This window comes from Neoarius graeffei, chromosome 20 (assembly GCF_027579695.1).
Source record: "Neoarius graeffei isolate fNeoGra1 chromosome 20, fNeoGra1.pri, whole genome shotgun sequence".
NCBI classification, from domain to species: domain Eukaryota; kingdom Metazoa; phylum Chordata; class Actinopteri; order Siluriformes; family Ariidae; genus Neoarius; species Neoarius graeffei.
This window is the reverse complement of record NC_083588.1, coordinates 35,653,859-35,670,340: the sequence shown is the minus strand read 5'-3', so window position 1 is coordinate 35,670,340 and position 16,482 is coordinate 35,653,859. Positions and strand designations below refer to the sequence as shown.

General features: G+C 40.0%; 1 protein-coding gene across 2 annotated transcripts in view; it reads left to right on the top strand.

Moving 5' to 3' along the window:
- The window catches only part of usp43b (ubiquitin specific peptidase 43b), a 278,525-nt gene that overhangs the window by 51,843 nt on the left and 210,200 nt on the right, over positions 1-16,482 (top strand). For both annotated transcript variants that reach the window (XM_060901590.1, XM_060901589.1), the window contains exon 2: positions 822-971. In XM_060901590.1, the coding sequence (XP_060757573.1) occupies positions 822-971 (150 nt within the window). The remainder of the gene's footprint in view (positions 1-821; positions 972-16,482) is intronic.

Sequence of the window (16,482 nt, the reverse complement as noted above, 5' to 3'; positions counted from 1 at the left end):
CTGCTGTTAAATGTCTGTGATTGCTCACTTCCTTTGCGAACAAAGTCATGATCAGCAGCAAGTAAACATCACTCAGCCATGCAGCAGAATGCAATTTACATCCACCAGCTGGTCTTTTTTTTTTTTTTCTTCATCGCAGTTCATAACAAGCTGTCATTTTCTGTATCAGATCGTTGGCTGCTATTTTTGAACACCACAAGTGTTTTGAAGAACTGAATGGACAGCACACAAACAGGATGCAAAAAAAAAGAAGAAAAAATATTCATGAAGCTGGGGTTTGCTGACAACAGAACTGAAGTTGAAGTTAGTTTCTCCGTGGTGTGATTTTTGATTATTTGATAAATGCATAGGGCGGCACGGTGGTGTAGTGGTTAGCGCTGTCGCCTCACAGCAAGAAGGTCCGGGTTCGAGCCCCGTGGCCGGCGAGGGCCTTTCTGTGTGGAGTTTGCATGTTCTCCCCGTGTCCGCGTGGGTTTCCTCCGGGTGCTCCGGTTTCCCCCACAGTCCAAAGACATGCAGGTTAGGTTAACTGGTGACTCTAAATTGACCGTAGGTGTGAATGTGAGTGTGAATGGTTGTCTGTGTCTATGTGTCAGCCCTGTGATGACCTGGCGACTTGTCCAGGGTGTACCCCGCCTTTCGCCCGTAGTCAGCTGGGATAGGCTCCAGCTTGCCTGCGACCCTGTAGAACAGGATAAAGCGGCTAGAGATAATGAGATGAGATGAATGAGATGATAAACGCATTCTCATATCTGATGGAGATAATTGAACGCCTTTTAGATGTACTGAATCAGACGTATTTTTTTTCTTCTTAATTCCAGATGATTGTGTCCAAATATGGCTCTCAGTTCCGAGGGAATTCCCAACACGATGCTCTTGAGTTCCTGCTGTGGCTGCTTGACCGCATCCACGAAGACGTCAACTCTTCATTATCGTTCCCATGTGGAAACAGAATCAAAACCAGTGGAAAGGTCAGTGTGTGTTTTTTTAATTAAATATAACATATATAATTTATTAAAAATATTTATTTAATAATAATTTGATATAAATGGGATTTTAATTAGACCAATTTCGCCTGCACCTCACTCAATTTACAAGTGAGGCAGAGGAGACGTTGCCAGTGATGAGTGCCTCGGGATTAAAGCCACGCGTTTTGAGGTTCATTTTGCCTCTGGGAACTTGGGGTCTTTTCAGACTTGGCTCAAATAATCAACTCTGTACACAAGATTTATTCTGAGCTTGTTTGTAGGAGGGCTTTTCATCTCCAGTTTATTTTTGTACAAGAGCAGTGTACAAAAGTCCAGACCATGGATTGATTAGATAAGGAATAAGACATGAGATGGTGTGCTGTAATAGGAAAATAATAAATAGGAAAGTTGATTATTTTTCAATAGCAACACCTCTTGACATGAAAGCAAGCTGTGAGGGTTTTGTGATATGAAATATCAGGCTAGCTAAGAAACATTGTTTACCTCCGTCCGGTTTAATTTTTAATACTTACCTGTATGAACCATTTGCGTCTTTTTATTAAAACTGTTTTTAAAAAAACAAAAATAATGGAAAATGAAAATTACACAGATTACCACTTCATGTAAATGCTTTTAGCACTTAGTTATATGGTAAAATGAACAATACTGTATTTTACTGTATGATTTCAATAGTGGTTTTACTGTAACAACACCAATAAGGTTCTTTGATGCAGTGTAATCTGCCAGCACTGCATATAAAGAGAATGGGATCATGGCATCAGCTGAAGTCAGCAATGCAAGGCATTGTGGGATTTTTAGTTCACAGATGTAATAGTAGTGGCGGTAGCATTGTGGTGGTGGTTATATTCGTCGTCGTCACTGCCAAACCAGATCTGGGCTTAAGGCAAACCATGTTTGGTTGACTTGGCCAGAATTGCAGCAGTAGGGTGGCCAGTTCCTTTCTACACACTCGCATTCACACCTATGGGCAATTTAGAGTAGCCAATTAACTTAACCACATGTCTTGACTGTGGGGGGGGAAGCTGGAACACCCAGAGGAAACCCACGCAGACACGGAGAGACACGCAAACTCCACACAGAAAGGCCCCCTTCGGCCACTGGGCTTGAACCCAGAGCCATCTTGCTGTGAGGTGACTGTGCTAACCACTACGCCACCGTGCCGCTCTGGAGTTTATATTATCCGATTGAAAAACACGGCAAAATGATGAACGCTTGCAATATCATCAACTGCCCTAACCGTTCTCGTGTCCGACGTGGAAGCCGTTTCACAAATCGAATGCGGTTTTTCAGCTTTCTAGCTTGGAAGCAAAGCAACACTGGAAATGGAATTAGATTTGAAAAATAAATTGGATGCACTCGAATTTGAGTGGAAATTGAAATAACTCGCACACACAAAATATATTCCTGCATTGCACACACTACAGGGTGTTTCAAAAAAATTGATATCATTTGATATCTAAATATCCCAGAAACTACATCATCCAGGCAAATGAAACTGAACAGGCTTAACGTTGAACAATATAAGATTTATTCCTCAAAATGTGAATGAGAAATTCAAAGGTATGTGGATTCCATGAACAGTTTCACAAATTTTTATTATGCGCACCGCCTGAGACATGGCACATGCCAAGTCGGTAGTCCAGCTCCTTCTAAACACGCTGCAGCATGTCTTTTGGTAACAGGTTTTTTTTTTTTCTGGTAACAGTGCATTTTTAGAGAATTCCCTCATAAATGCATGCTGCTTAGTCTCGTTCGACTGTGTTCGAGTGTACTCTAACACAAAACGCCTTTTCTTTTCTCGTGAATGGCATTTCTACCACCCCGATTCCAAAAAAGTTGGGACAAAGTACAAATTGTAAATAAAAACGGAATGCAATGATGTGGAAGTTTCAAAATTCCATATTTTATTCAGAATAGAACATAGATGACATATCAAATGTTTAAACTGAGAAAATGTATCATTTAAAGAGAAAAATTAGGTGATTTTAAATTTCATGACAACAACACATCTCAAAAAAGTTGGGACAAGGCCATGTTTCCCACTGTGAGACATCCCCTTTTCTCTTTACAACAGTCTGTAAACGTCTGGGGACTGAGGAGACAAGCTGCTCAAGTTTAGGGATAGGAATGTTAACCCATTCTTGTCTAATGTAGGATTCTAGCTGCTCAACTGTCTTAGGTCTTTTTTGTCGTATCTTCCGTTTTATGATGCGCCAAATGTTTTCTGTGGGTGAAAGATCTGGACTGCAGGCTGGCCAGTTCAGTACCCGGACCCTTCTTCTACGCAGCCATGATGCTGTAATTGATGCAGTATGTGGTTTGGCATTGTCATGTTGGAAAATGCAAGGTCTTCCCTGAAAGAGACGTCGTCTGGATGGGAGCATATGTTGCTCTAGAACCTGGATATACCTTTCAGCATTGATGGTGTCTTTCCAGATGTGTAAGCTGCCCATGCCACATGCACTAATGCAACCCCATACCATCAGAGATGCAGGCTTCTGAACTGAGTGCTGATAACAACTTGGGTCGTCCTTCTCCTCTTTAGTCCGAATGACACGGCGTCCCTGATTTCCATAAAGAACTTCACATTTTGATTCGTCTGACCACAGAACAGTTTTCCACTTTGCCACAGTCCATTTTAAATGAGCCTTGGCCCAGAGAAGAAGTCTGCGCTTCTGGATCATGTTTAGATACGGCTTCTTCTTTGAACTATAGAGTTTTAGCTGGCAACGGCGGATGGCACGGTGAATTGTGTTCACAGATAATGTTCTCTGGAAATATTCCTGAGCCCATTTTGTGATTTCCAATACAGAAGCATGCCTGTATGTGATGCAGTGCTGTCTAAGGGCCCGAAGATCACGGGCACCCAGTATGGTTTTCCGGCCTTGACCCTTACATACAGAGATTCTTCCAGATTCTCTGAATCTTTTGATGATATTATGCACTGTAGATGATGATATGTTCAAACTCTTTACAATTTTACACTATCGAACTCCTTTCTGATATTGCTCCACTATTTGTCGACGCAGAATTAGGGGGATTGGTGATCCTCTTCCCATCTTTACTTCTGAGAGCCGCTGCCACTCCAAGATGCTCTTTTTATACCCAGTCATGTTAATGACCTATTGCCAATTGACCTAATGAGTTGCAATTTGGTCCTCCAGCTGTTCCTTTTTTGTACCTTTAACTTTTCCAGCCTCTTATTGCCCCATCCCAACTTTTTTGAGATGTGTTGCTGTCATGAAATTTCAAATGAGCCAATATTCGGCATGAAATTTCAAAATGTCTCACTTTCAACATTTGATATGTTGTCTATGTTCTATTGTGAATACAATATCAGTTTTTGAGATTTTGTAAATTATTGCATTGCGTTTTTATTTACAATTTGTACTTTGTCCCAACTTTTTTGGAATCGGGGTTGTATACCTAAAAAGGTAAAAACATAAAATTTTGACCTGTTTCCACACATGCTGTTAAAATTTAAGGTCAATTGAATGAGAATTGGCAAAGTTATTAGATTGTGAAATGATATCAAATTTTTTGAAACACCCTGTATTTTACATTAAGCAAAAAACTGACAAATATTACTGAATTACTTGAAGTACAGTACAAGCTACTGAATTGTCAAAGAATCTTTTTCAGTGGACTCAAAATGCTCCATTTTAAAGTTTAATTCTTTACAACCCCGATTCTAAAAACATTGGGATGCTGCGTAAAACGTAAATAAAAACCGAATGCAGTGATTTGCAAATCCTTTGTGACTCAGTTGAATACAAAGAAAAGATATTTAATGTTTTAACAAACTTTTATTTATTTTTTTGTAAATATACACTCATTATGAATTTGATACCTACAACATGTATTCCAAAAAAGATGAGATGGGGCATGTTTATCACTGTTGCATCGCCTTTTCTTTTAACAATACTCAGTATGTGTGTAGGAACTGAAGACACTGATTGTTTTAGTTTAAACATGAAATTCTTTCCCATTCTTGCTTGATATACAACTTCGGTTGCTCAGCAGTCTGAGGTCTGCATTGTCATATTTTGCACTTCATAATGTGCCACGCACTTTCAATGGGAGGCAGGCAGGCCAGTTTAGCACCCGCACTCTTTTACTACGAAGCCACACTGTTATTACACATGCAGAATGTGGCTTGGCATGGTCTTGCTGGAATAAGCAGAAACGTCGCTTAAAAATGCATCATCTGAATGCCAGCATGTGTTGCTCCAAAATTTGTATGTACCTTTCAGCATTAATGGTGCCTTCACATATGTGCACTTACCCATGCCATGGGCACTAACACACCTCCATACCATCACATATGCTGACTTCTGATCTTTGTGCTGATAACTATCTGGATGGTCCTTTTCCTCTTTAGCCTGGTGGACATGGCGTCCATGATTTTCCAAAAACAGTTTAAAACGTGGACTCGTCAGACCACTGCACACTTTTCTACTTTGTCTCAGTCCATCTCAGATGAGCTCAGACCCAGAGAATTTGGTGGCATTTCTGGATGCTGATATATGGCTTTCACTTTGCATGGTTGATGCAGTGTCGAGTTGTGTTTATCGACCACGGTTTTCCGAAGTATTCCCAAGCCCATGTAGGAATATCCTTTCTACAATCATGTTGGTTTTTAATGCAGTCCTGCCTGAGCGATCGAAGGCCACGGGTGTTCACGGTTTTTGGCCTTACCCTTATGTGCAGGGATTTCTCTGGATTCTCTGAATCTTTTGATGATGTTCTAGATTGCCGATGGCGAAATCCTTAAATTCTTTGCAGTTGTGTGTTGAGAAACGTTGTTCTTAAACTGTTGGAGTATTTGCCCACGCAGTTTTTCACAAAGTGCTGAACCTCGACCCATCCTTGCTTGTGAATGATTGATTGAGCATTTCAAATGACCAGTTTACCTGTAGAATGTTCCAAACAGGTGGGTTTTGACTGTTCCAAAACTTTTCCCAGTCTTTTCTTGCCTTGTCCCAACTTTCTTGGAAAGCGTTGCAGACATCAAATTGAGAATGAGTTTATATTTACAATGACGTTTCAGTTTGAGCATTAAATATCTTGTCTTTGCACCGTATTCAATTGGATATAGGTTGAAGATGTATAAAATATTTATTTTTTAGCATTTTACACTGCGTCCCAACTTTTTTGAATCATGGTTATATTTATTTAGTTTATTATTATTATTATTATTATTATTTACAGTTAAAGGAACCCTGAAAGTTTGTTGTGCTCTGTCTCATCAGCTCCACTATCGCATCCTTCAAGCAGGGCAAAACAGATGGCATTAAACATTTTGCATATAAAAAAATAAACTATAATTTTAAAAAAGAAAATGAATTGTGTAGTGTGTGTTATTTTCAACAGTCGTAATATAGTATTTTCAGAAAACAAAATAAAGCCTTTAATGGTTGCTGTATTATTTATTTAGATGTTTAGTTTGTCTGTCCAGAGATAGCATTCCTATTCCAATGCAAGTGATGACGATTCTTTATTTATTAATGTATGACACATGAGTTATTTATTATTATTATTATTTTTTAATTATTACTCCTTACGGATCGTCCGCAAGACTCAAGTCTTCAGGACAGAGTTTACCTTTCCAGTTTCACAGTAACCAGGCAAACTACACTCTTTTTTTTTTTTTTGTCTCATCTCATTAATGTCAAGAAAAAGAGGAGCTGATGAGGCTACAGCTGAACAATCTGATGAGCTGTAGCTTAAAATATGACAGCCACTACCCAGAATGCAGTGTGCCATGAAATGGTTGCCTGTTCTTTATTTTTTGAGAATACCATGCATGCTACTGCGTTTAACACACATTATACTGGTTTGTGCACAGCTCTTTATGGTAGAAATTACAGAAATTCTCTACGATGCACTTTCAAAAGTTTACATGGCAATTTTAAGAGTGTGGGGGGGGAATATACTTCTCTCTGATAGAAATTCCAGTTGATCTGGTCTCAGTTGACCTTTCGTTTTCTTGTTTTGAGTTGACTCAGATGAGATATTTACTCCAAGTAAGTACCTAATAATTATATATAATTATTAATAATCATTTTTCTCTTTGTCAGTGTTGGGCACGTTACTTTCAAAAAGTAATTAGTTATAGTTACTAGTTACTTTTCCCAGAAAGTAACTGAGTTAGTAACGGAGTTACTTTGTCATAAAAGTAACTAATTACCAGGGAAAGTAATTATTCCGTTACATTTTGTTCCCCCTCAAAAAAAATCAAATTCAATTAGTGTAATCATAATAAAAGTGAATGTTAAATGTGTTTAATGACTGAAATGGACACTTAACAGAACCAATTAGTAATGTTATCTACACTATATTAATATTTTTGTGGGACAATGTGAGATAAGACATCTATCAAATGTAATATATTTTTGTAGTTATTAAAATTATGTTACTAATTACTGGCCACTGACGAGGACAAACGCTTTGTTCCTCGACATAATGTGCATTGCACGTAAACACTCTTGCCTTTTATTTCAAGTAATGAAAAGTCCTGGCTGTATTTCCAGTGTGAAAGCGCAGTGCTGGGCTGACCGCTCGCCATCGCTGGCTCTTCCGATTGAAAGTGCGCAGTATTGCAGTAGGCGTGGCCTACCCACGTATGTTGTCCAAATCTACTCTGATTGGCTTACTGTGCCGTTGTCTCGCGTCTCCCCGCCCCACACTAAAGCAGAGTAAAGAAAGGCTGAACGAGCAGCGTGCCAGATGAGAACAGCTTTAATAAAGTAACGCATAGTATTTTATTGTAAGTAACGGGAACGGCGTTATAACGATGTAAAAAGTAATTAGTTAGATTACTCGTTACTAAAAAAAAGTAACGCCGTTAGTAACGCCGTTTATTTCTAACGCCGTTATTCCCATCACTGCTCTTTGTGCCTTTTGTTGACTTGTTGCTTTTTAATAGAAGTCTCAGGCCTGTTTATAACTGCTGTAACATAAGTGATAACTAAACTTTTCTCATGTACGTTCCACAACATTATATTGGTTAGAATGTACAACATTAACCATTTTTTATTTATTAAATATCAACGTTGGAAGATTGCTCGTGGTATAAGAGGAAGAAAACACTTTTTTTTTATGATGTACTGTTATTGTGTCAGGCTGCACCCACAACCCTGTCTTTGGTGGTTTTCCTGCAAAGCATTGTTTTACCATCTTTTATTCCTTACACAACATGTATTTAAGAGTTATTCCGCAAAATTGAGTCGTACGTGAGTTGATGGCTGAGTTGGCTAAAAGCCATGTATGATGAGATTGAGTGGAATAACTGTTTTATTCTGTCCACTTTCACTGGATTTTGAGAAACGGGGCATTTTTAGTTTTTTGCGAATTCAGTAAATGAAAACTTTTTATACAAAACATCTAACAAAATCATTTCCACTTGGAATGTAAACAAATCGGCAAAATGGCATTCGCAATTTGTGAAAAATGTGGTGATAATGCTTGAAAAATTAAAAAAAGATGCATTCTTACCATCAATATTTTTTGGGGTTTTGTTTTCGAGTAGTTTTTATTTCATCCTCGGTTGGTTCAGCAATCAACCATTTTGTTTTTCTCGACTCGCGGTATACGAGCTTGATAGCCTAGTAGTAGAGTAGCCAATCGGAGCATGGCATTGCTCATATCCAGTGAACGTGGATAGAATAATTAAGTTATTCCACGAAATCGAGTCGTACGTAAGCTGATGGCTGACGAGGCGCTGAGTTGGCTATAAGCCATGTACGACAAGATTGAGTGGAATGACTGTTTTATTCTATCTACATTCAGTGGATTTTGAGAAACATTTTAATTTTCATTTTTTGCAAAGTCAGTAAATAAAAACTTTATACAAAACATCCGACAAAATAATTTCTGCTTAGAATGTAAACAAACCGTCAATGACGATAGCAATTTGTTAAAAATACGATTACAATAATTCTTGAAAAATAAAAAGATATGTTACCATTAAATACTTTTATTCCATATTTTGTTGCTTTTTGTATTTTTTGGGGTTTTCTTTTTTAGGGTTTTTTTTTTGGGTGGTTGTCAAACCAACTTAAAGGTGCATTACCGCCACCAACTGGGCTGGAGTGTAGTATAGGAGATATGGGGGGAGCTAATATTTTAGCTATTTCTGTTTCTTTTAAATACTTGATTGATTTTTGGGGTTTTGTTTTCGAGTAGAGTTTTTATTTCATCCTCTGTTGGTTCAGCAACACACGCCACCATTTTGTTTTTCTCTACTCATGGTATAGGAGCTGATATCCTAGTAGTAGAGTAGCCAATCGGAGTGTGCGATTGCTCATATCCAGTGAATGTGGATAGAATACTAACAAATATGAAGCATCTCTGTTGACCTTATTGAATGCTCCAAACCTTGGATCAAATGCAAGAATGCAGCTACGTTGTTGTGTTGGGATTTTTGGACCGAAGGAAAAAGACCTCACAGGTGATGCGCTCACTGAGGTTGATGAAGGAATTAGTCTTGTGAGCCATTTGATAATTTGTACCGTCTTTTCATCCACTTGCATATATTCAGAAGGATGAAATCTCATTCCTCTAGGGTCACTGAAGACTACACAGGGCTTACAGGAACACACATGACATCTGAATGTGCAAATGGCGTGACAAAGTAAGACGAGCAAAGCAAATCCAATCCATTCTCAGAACACTGTGGATAAGTACAAAGTAAACACTACACAGAATAACAGGATCAGAAAAGGGATAAACAAGATGGCATAATTCACTGTCCAACTACACATTGAATATAGAATATAAATAAGTATATAGATTGCATGGACCCAATGTCTTTAAAGCTTTGGCGAGTTAAGGCCATCTTAAGCTTGCGTTCACTGTGATGCTCACTCTACCAGTTAAAGATCATCTTTGATCACACATGGGGAAAGGTTCTGTGCTTTCCTGAAAGGCAGGATTGAGTTTCGTTGGCCTTTTCTGGAGAAGCAGAGGTCACAGAATGTCTGTCATCATGATCACCATGCTGATGGAACCACTGGTCTCAGAGGCTTCCATCAAAGATATATCACTTTGATGATATAATGTTATCAGGGCGCCACAGTGGTACAGTGGTTAGCACTGTCTCCTCACAGCAAGAAGGTTCCGGGTTCGAACCTCACAGCCGATGGGGGGGGCCTTTCTGTATGGAGTTTGCATGTTCTCCCCGTGTCTGTGTGGGTCTCCTCTGGGTTTCCCCTACAGTCCAAAGATGTGCCGGTCCCAAGCTCGAATAGATTGGGGAGGGTCGCATCAGAAAAAGCATCCGACGTAAAACCTACGCCAAATCAAATATGCGGAACAAATAAACTGTGGCGATCCCAAAAAAAAAAAAATTATTTATATATATATATATATATATATATATATATACAGGGAGTGCAGAATTATTAGGCAAATGAGTATGTTGACCACATTACCCTCTCTATGCATGTTGGCCTACTCCAAGCTGCATAGGCTTGAAAACCTCCTACCAATTAAGCATACCAGGTGACGTGCATCTTTGTAATGAAAAGGGGTGTGGTCTAATGACATCAACACCCTATATCAGGTGTGCAAAATTATTAGGCAACTTCCTTTCCTTTGGCAAAATGGGTCAGAAGAGGGATTTGACGGACTCAGAAAAGTCAAAAATAGTGACATATATTGCAAAGGGATGGAGCACTCTTAAAATTGCCCAGCTTTTGAAGCGTGACCATCGAACAATCAAGCGCTTCATTCAAAATAGTCAACAGGGTCGCAAGAAGCGCGTTGAAAAAAAAAGGCGCAAACTAACTGCCCGTGAACTGAGGAAAGTCAAGCGTGAAGCTGCCAAGATGCCACTCGCCACCAGTTTTGCCATATTTCAGAGCTGCAACATCACTGGAGTGTCAAAAAGCACAAGGTGTGCAATACTCAGGGACACGGCCAAGGTAACAAAGGCTGAAAAACGACCACCACTGAACAAGACACACAAGATGAAACGTCAAGACTGGGCCAAGAAGTATCACAAGACTGATTTTTCTAAGGTCTTATGGACAGATGAAATGAGAGTGAGTCTTGATGGGCCAGATGGATGGGCTCGTGGCTGGATCAGCAAAGGGCAGAGAGCTCCAGTCCGACTCAGACGCCAGCAAGGTGGAGGTGGGGTACTGGTATGGGCTGGTATCATCAAAGATGAGCTTGTGGGACCTTTTCGGGTTGAGGATGGCATCAAGCTCAACTCCCAGTCCTATTGTCAGTTTTTGGAAGACACCTTCTTCAAGCAGTGGTACAGGAAGAAGTCAGCATCCTTCAAGAAAAACATGATTTTCATGCAGGACAATGCTCCATCATACACATCCAAGTACTCCACGGCATGGCTGGCCAGAAAGGGTCTAAAGGAAGAAAGATTAATGACGTGGCCTCCTTGTTCACCTGATCTGAACCCCATAGAAAACCTGTGGTCCCTCATCAAATGTGAGATCTACAAGGAGGGGAAACAGTACACATCTCTGAACAGTGTCTGGGAGGCTGTGGTTGCTGCTGCACGCAATGTTGATCGCAAACAGATCAAAACACTGACCGAATCCATGGATGGCAGGCTTTTGAGTGTCCTTGTAAAGAAAGGCGGCTATATTAGTCACTGATTTGTTTTTTTTTTTTTTTGAATGCCAGCAATGTATATTAGTGAATGGTGAGTTGTTATATTGGTTTCCCTGGTGAAAATAAATGAGTGAAATGGGTATATGTTTGTTTTTTGTTAAGTTGCCTAATAATTATGCACAGTTATAGTCACCTGCACACACAGATATCCTCCTAAGATAGCTAAAACTAAGAAAGCCCTACTCCAACTTCCAAAAATACTCAGCTTTGATATTTATGAGTCTTTTGGGTTCATCAAGAACATAGTTGTTTTTCAATAATAAAACTAATCCTCAAAAATACAACTTGTCTAATAATTCTGCACTCCCTGTATATATATATATATATATATATATTAGTGCTGTCAAGCGATTAAAATATTTAATCGCGATTAATGTCGCGACTGTCATAGTTAACTCGCGATTAATCGCACATTTTTGTCACACGAAAAACCATTGTAATTCTCTTATCAGCATAAAAAAGTGAATGGGCTTGCTCACCGTTCGAACTACGGGGGTACTCGGGGGATCCGAGATCCCCTGAAACGGACATGAGATCCCTTGAAAACATGATTTGGGAAATGTTGGGGGGTCTCTAAAATATTGGCAAAATGATGTTTTTTGACATAGCAATCGTGTAACGGGAAGCATTTGCATATCCGAAGTGAGCGCGCGATCAGAGATCCGCGCTCTGAGACAAGCGCAAGCACCCCCCCAAGGGAAAATAAGGGACCCCCCGAAAATATTGGCATAGTTCAAACACTGGTTGTACCAATGGTTTTTTTTTTTTTTTTTTTTTTTTTTTATTGCAGAGCATAACACGTCTTGTCGCAGCCACTGCAAAGTGGGGCTGGAGCCGCCGATGGGAAAACGAAACCTACCGTAAGCCGAGCACCGTGGCTCTTCGGGGGAGGGCAGAGGACTGGCTGTGCGGGGCGTGGCATCATGTCACAGAGCGTTAATCTCACGATAAAAAAATTATCGCCGTTAAAATTGAGTCAAGTTAACGCGTTAATAACGCAACATTTTTGACAGCACTAATATATATATACATTACTCTTGTTTAGTTTGCATCAGTGCATTGCTTGCTTTAGCTTAGTGATTCACTAGGCTAGCTGGAATTAGGCCATTAAGATGTTTACACAGATTTTTATCTTCATCTTTAGTCTAGTCTGTTTTTATGGTATTAATGCAAACGTACTTTTAGATGGGGCAAGAAAAGGTTTGAAAACCCAAAATGTGTGAGATGGTGTGGTCATGCAGGTAATTGTGTTCTGGAATGTGGTTTTATACTTTTAATAATGTGTTTGAAATAAGTCTGGCAGTTATACTCCGAGCGAAGGAATGTACTAGTATATACCTGAAGAGAAGTACAGTAGGTGTCTGGCAAGTCAAAGGTGTTTTTAATGCCCTAGTATTAATCATTTTTCCTTTAATTTGGGTTTAAAATAAATAAACCCTGATCTAGATGAAGAAAGGTTAAGCAAGAAATGCACTATGTGGCTAAAAGTTTGTGGACACCTGACCATCACATCTATACTGTATGTGCATGGTGAATATCCCATTCATTTATTACCCCTTTTGCTGTTATAATAACTTCCACTCTACTGGGAATGGAGCTGTGGGGATTTGCCCCATGTTAGTGAGGTCAGATACTGACACACAGGCAAGGTAGCCTGCTGCATCGTCAATGTGCAGTTCATCCTGAAGTGGGGTTGAGGTCGGTGCTCTGTGCAGGCCACTCAAGCTCCTCCACTCTAACCTTTTGTCTTTTTATCGAATTTGCTTTGTGCACAGGGACATTGTCATGCTGGATCATGTTTGGTTTAGGCCCCATAGTTCCAGTGAAGGAAACTCTCTTGACGTTCTAGGTTGTGTGCTTCCACTTTCATGGCAACAATTTGGGGACGATTCGCATACGGCTGTGATGTTCAGGTGTCCACATACTTTTGTCCATATAGTGTAGGTCTAAATGACCTGAGAAATGGTTAATACATTATTTTATTGGAAACAAATTTAGATCTAACTGGAAATGGAGAGGGCGGCACGGTGGTGTAGTGGTTAGCATGTTGCCTCACAGCAAGAAGGTTCTGGGTTCGAGCCCAGTGGCCGATGAGGGCCTTTCTGTGCGGAGTTTGCATGTTCTCCCCGTGTCCGCGTGGGTTTCCTCCAGGTGCTCCGGTTTCCCCACAGTCCAAAGACATGCAGGTTAGGTTAACTGGTGACTCTAAATTGACCGTAGGTGTGAATGTGAGTGTGAATGGTTGTTTTTCTCCATGTGTCAGCCCTGCGATGACCTGGCGACTTGTCCAGGGTGTACCCCACTTCTCGCCCATAGTCAGTCAGCTGGGATAGGCTCCAGCTTGCCTGCGACCCTGCATAGGATAAGCAGCTACAGATAATGGATCGATGGATGGAAATGGGTAATCTGGATCACTCTAATTGTAGCAAACATACTGTATTTTTGTCTTCTTGTTGATAGTAACACTAATAATCACTGTATGACAAATCTTTGCTCTTGTAACTTTAGTTTTTATCCCTTGCCGGCTGAAAGGTCCGAAGGGGGATTATGTCGTGGCAATTTCCGTCCATCTGTCTGTCCCGGGAAAGGGTACTCACCTTATGAACTCAACTCCTTTCACAATTTGTGGAGGAATTTTACGAAACTTGACGAGGCATTGTTGTATGTCGGTACTATGCATATTGTAATTTTGTTAAATTCAGTCACATTTTACCAGAGTTACAGCTCTTGATTAACAAAATTATAATTTGACAATTTCAAGAAGGTGTGTTTTCCTTCTGAAATCAGCTCCTCACAATTTTTGGACGAATTTCTCAAAGCTTGGCAAAAGGCCTTGTTATATGACGGTGATGCGCATATTGCGATTTTAATTTCGTTTGTGAAAATTTTACCAGCGTTTTGACCCTTGATTAAATAACTTTGACAATTTCATGAGGGTGTACGTTCTTCTGAAATCAACTCCTCTCATAATGTGTGGAGGAATTTCACCAAACTTGTCAAAAGGCTTTGTTATATGACAGTTATACGCATATTGAAATTTTGTTTAATTTGGGCAAATTTTGCCAGAGTTATGCCCTTGATTATTAACAAACTTGTACTTTGGCAATTTCATCAAGGTCCGCTTGCTTTGACATCAACTTCCCTCACAATTTTTGGAGGAATTTCATGCAATTTGACAAAGTTTTTATCCCCCGCTGGCCGAAAGGCCCGAAGGGGAATTATGTCGTGGCGATGTCCGTCCGTCCGTCCCAGGAAGGGTACTCGCCTTCTGAAATCAACTTCTCTCACAATTTTTGGAGGACTTTCACAAAACTTGACAGGATTGTTTGTTATAGGTCGTTAAATACGCATATTGCAATTTCGTTCAATTCGGTTGCATTTTACCAGAATTATGGCATAGTTTCCAGCGGGGGATATTGTGCTCTCAGAGCACTCTTGTACAATAACTGTTTCACCAAGCAAGTGCACTTGCCTTTACTGAAGCACTCATTTAGAGTCCTTACATACAAAGGTTTAGATATTTTAATGGAAAGCTTTCATTTTTTGTTAATGAAATTCTTAACTTGGTAAAGAACAATTGAATGTTCTCCTCTCTTTGGAATCCTTCCGTGCTTGGAGTTCCCCTCACGGACAGCTGTGCGTGTGCATTTGTTTAAAAGCTAGAAAAAAAACCCAAAACAAAGCCAATCTTTTTTATTCTTTTCCAGTCTCATGCTTGGTCACACACACCACCCCCCTTCCTGGCTTTCTCCAACAGCATCATCTTTGGTCTTGTTACCTCAACTTGTATGATGTCCACACTGAGAATGCCGATTTAGCTTCTTATGGGTAGTGTCTCTGTCCAGTTTTGGAAGCTGCCTGTGGTGCCGTAAAGCGTTACGCTGTTCTGTCACTGCCATAAAGAGTTACGTACGCAGTAATCGCGACAGATCTTCGGGACATGCCACCAGAGTTACATAATGCCGTAACTGGCAAACCTGTCACGGACTTGGAATGGAAGCCAAGCCATTCTCCCATTTACAAGTCAGTGTACCATCAAAATGGTTTTGATGTTGATCTTTTAAGGTCAAATTCCTACATGGTGTTTGCTTTAAGTCGTAATTTTTCAAACTGTTTGTTAGCTTGGCGAGTCTTCAGAGTGTCAAAAAAAATCTACAACCCCAAAGTTGGGACGGTATGGAAAATGCAAATAAAAGAGAAAACGGTGCTTTCCAAACTTGTATTTCATTGCAAACAGTATGAACCCAATATGTTTCATGTTTTGTCTGGTCAGCTTCTTTTCATTTGTTAATATTCCTTTCCTGCATTTCAGCTCTAGAACGCATTCCAAAAACAAGTTGGGACGGGGCAATGGTAAAACAATTAAGTCATGTGATTTGAAACAGGTGATGTCAACAGGTGACTGTAATCATGTTTTGGTACCAGATCAGTATCCAGGAGAGGCCTCGTCTTTTGAGGAGCAAAGATGGACCGAGGATCTACAGTTTGTCAACAAATGGGTGAGAAAATTATTGAAAAGTTTAAAAACAATGTTCCTCAAAGAAAGATAGGAAGGGATTTGGATATTTCGCCTTCTATGGTGCATCGTAAACCATTCAAGGAACCTGGAGGAATTTTGGTGTGTAAAGGGCAAGTGAGCAAGCCTAATCTGAACCCCCGTGATCTCTGATCCCTCAGACAGCACTGTATCAAGAACAGTCATTCATCTCTAACTGAGATCACCACATGGGCTCGGGATTACTTTAGCAAATGCTTACTGAAACACTTCTTCACTTTGTGTCTTCAGTCCTTACACATTTTTTAAGTGTTGTGACAAGGAATGGCAGCATTACAAAGTGGTAAGGACTTCACCATC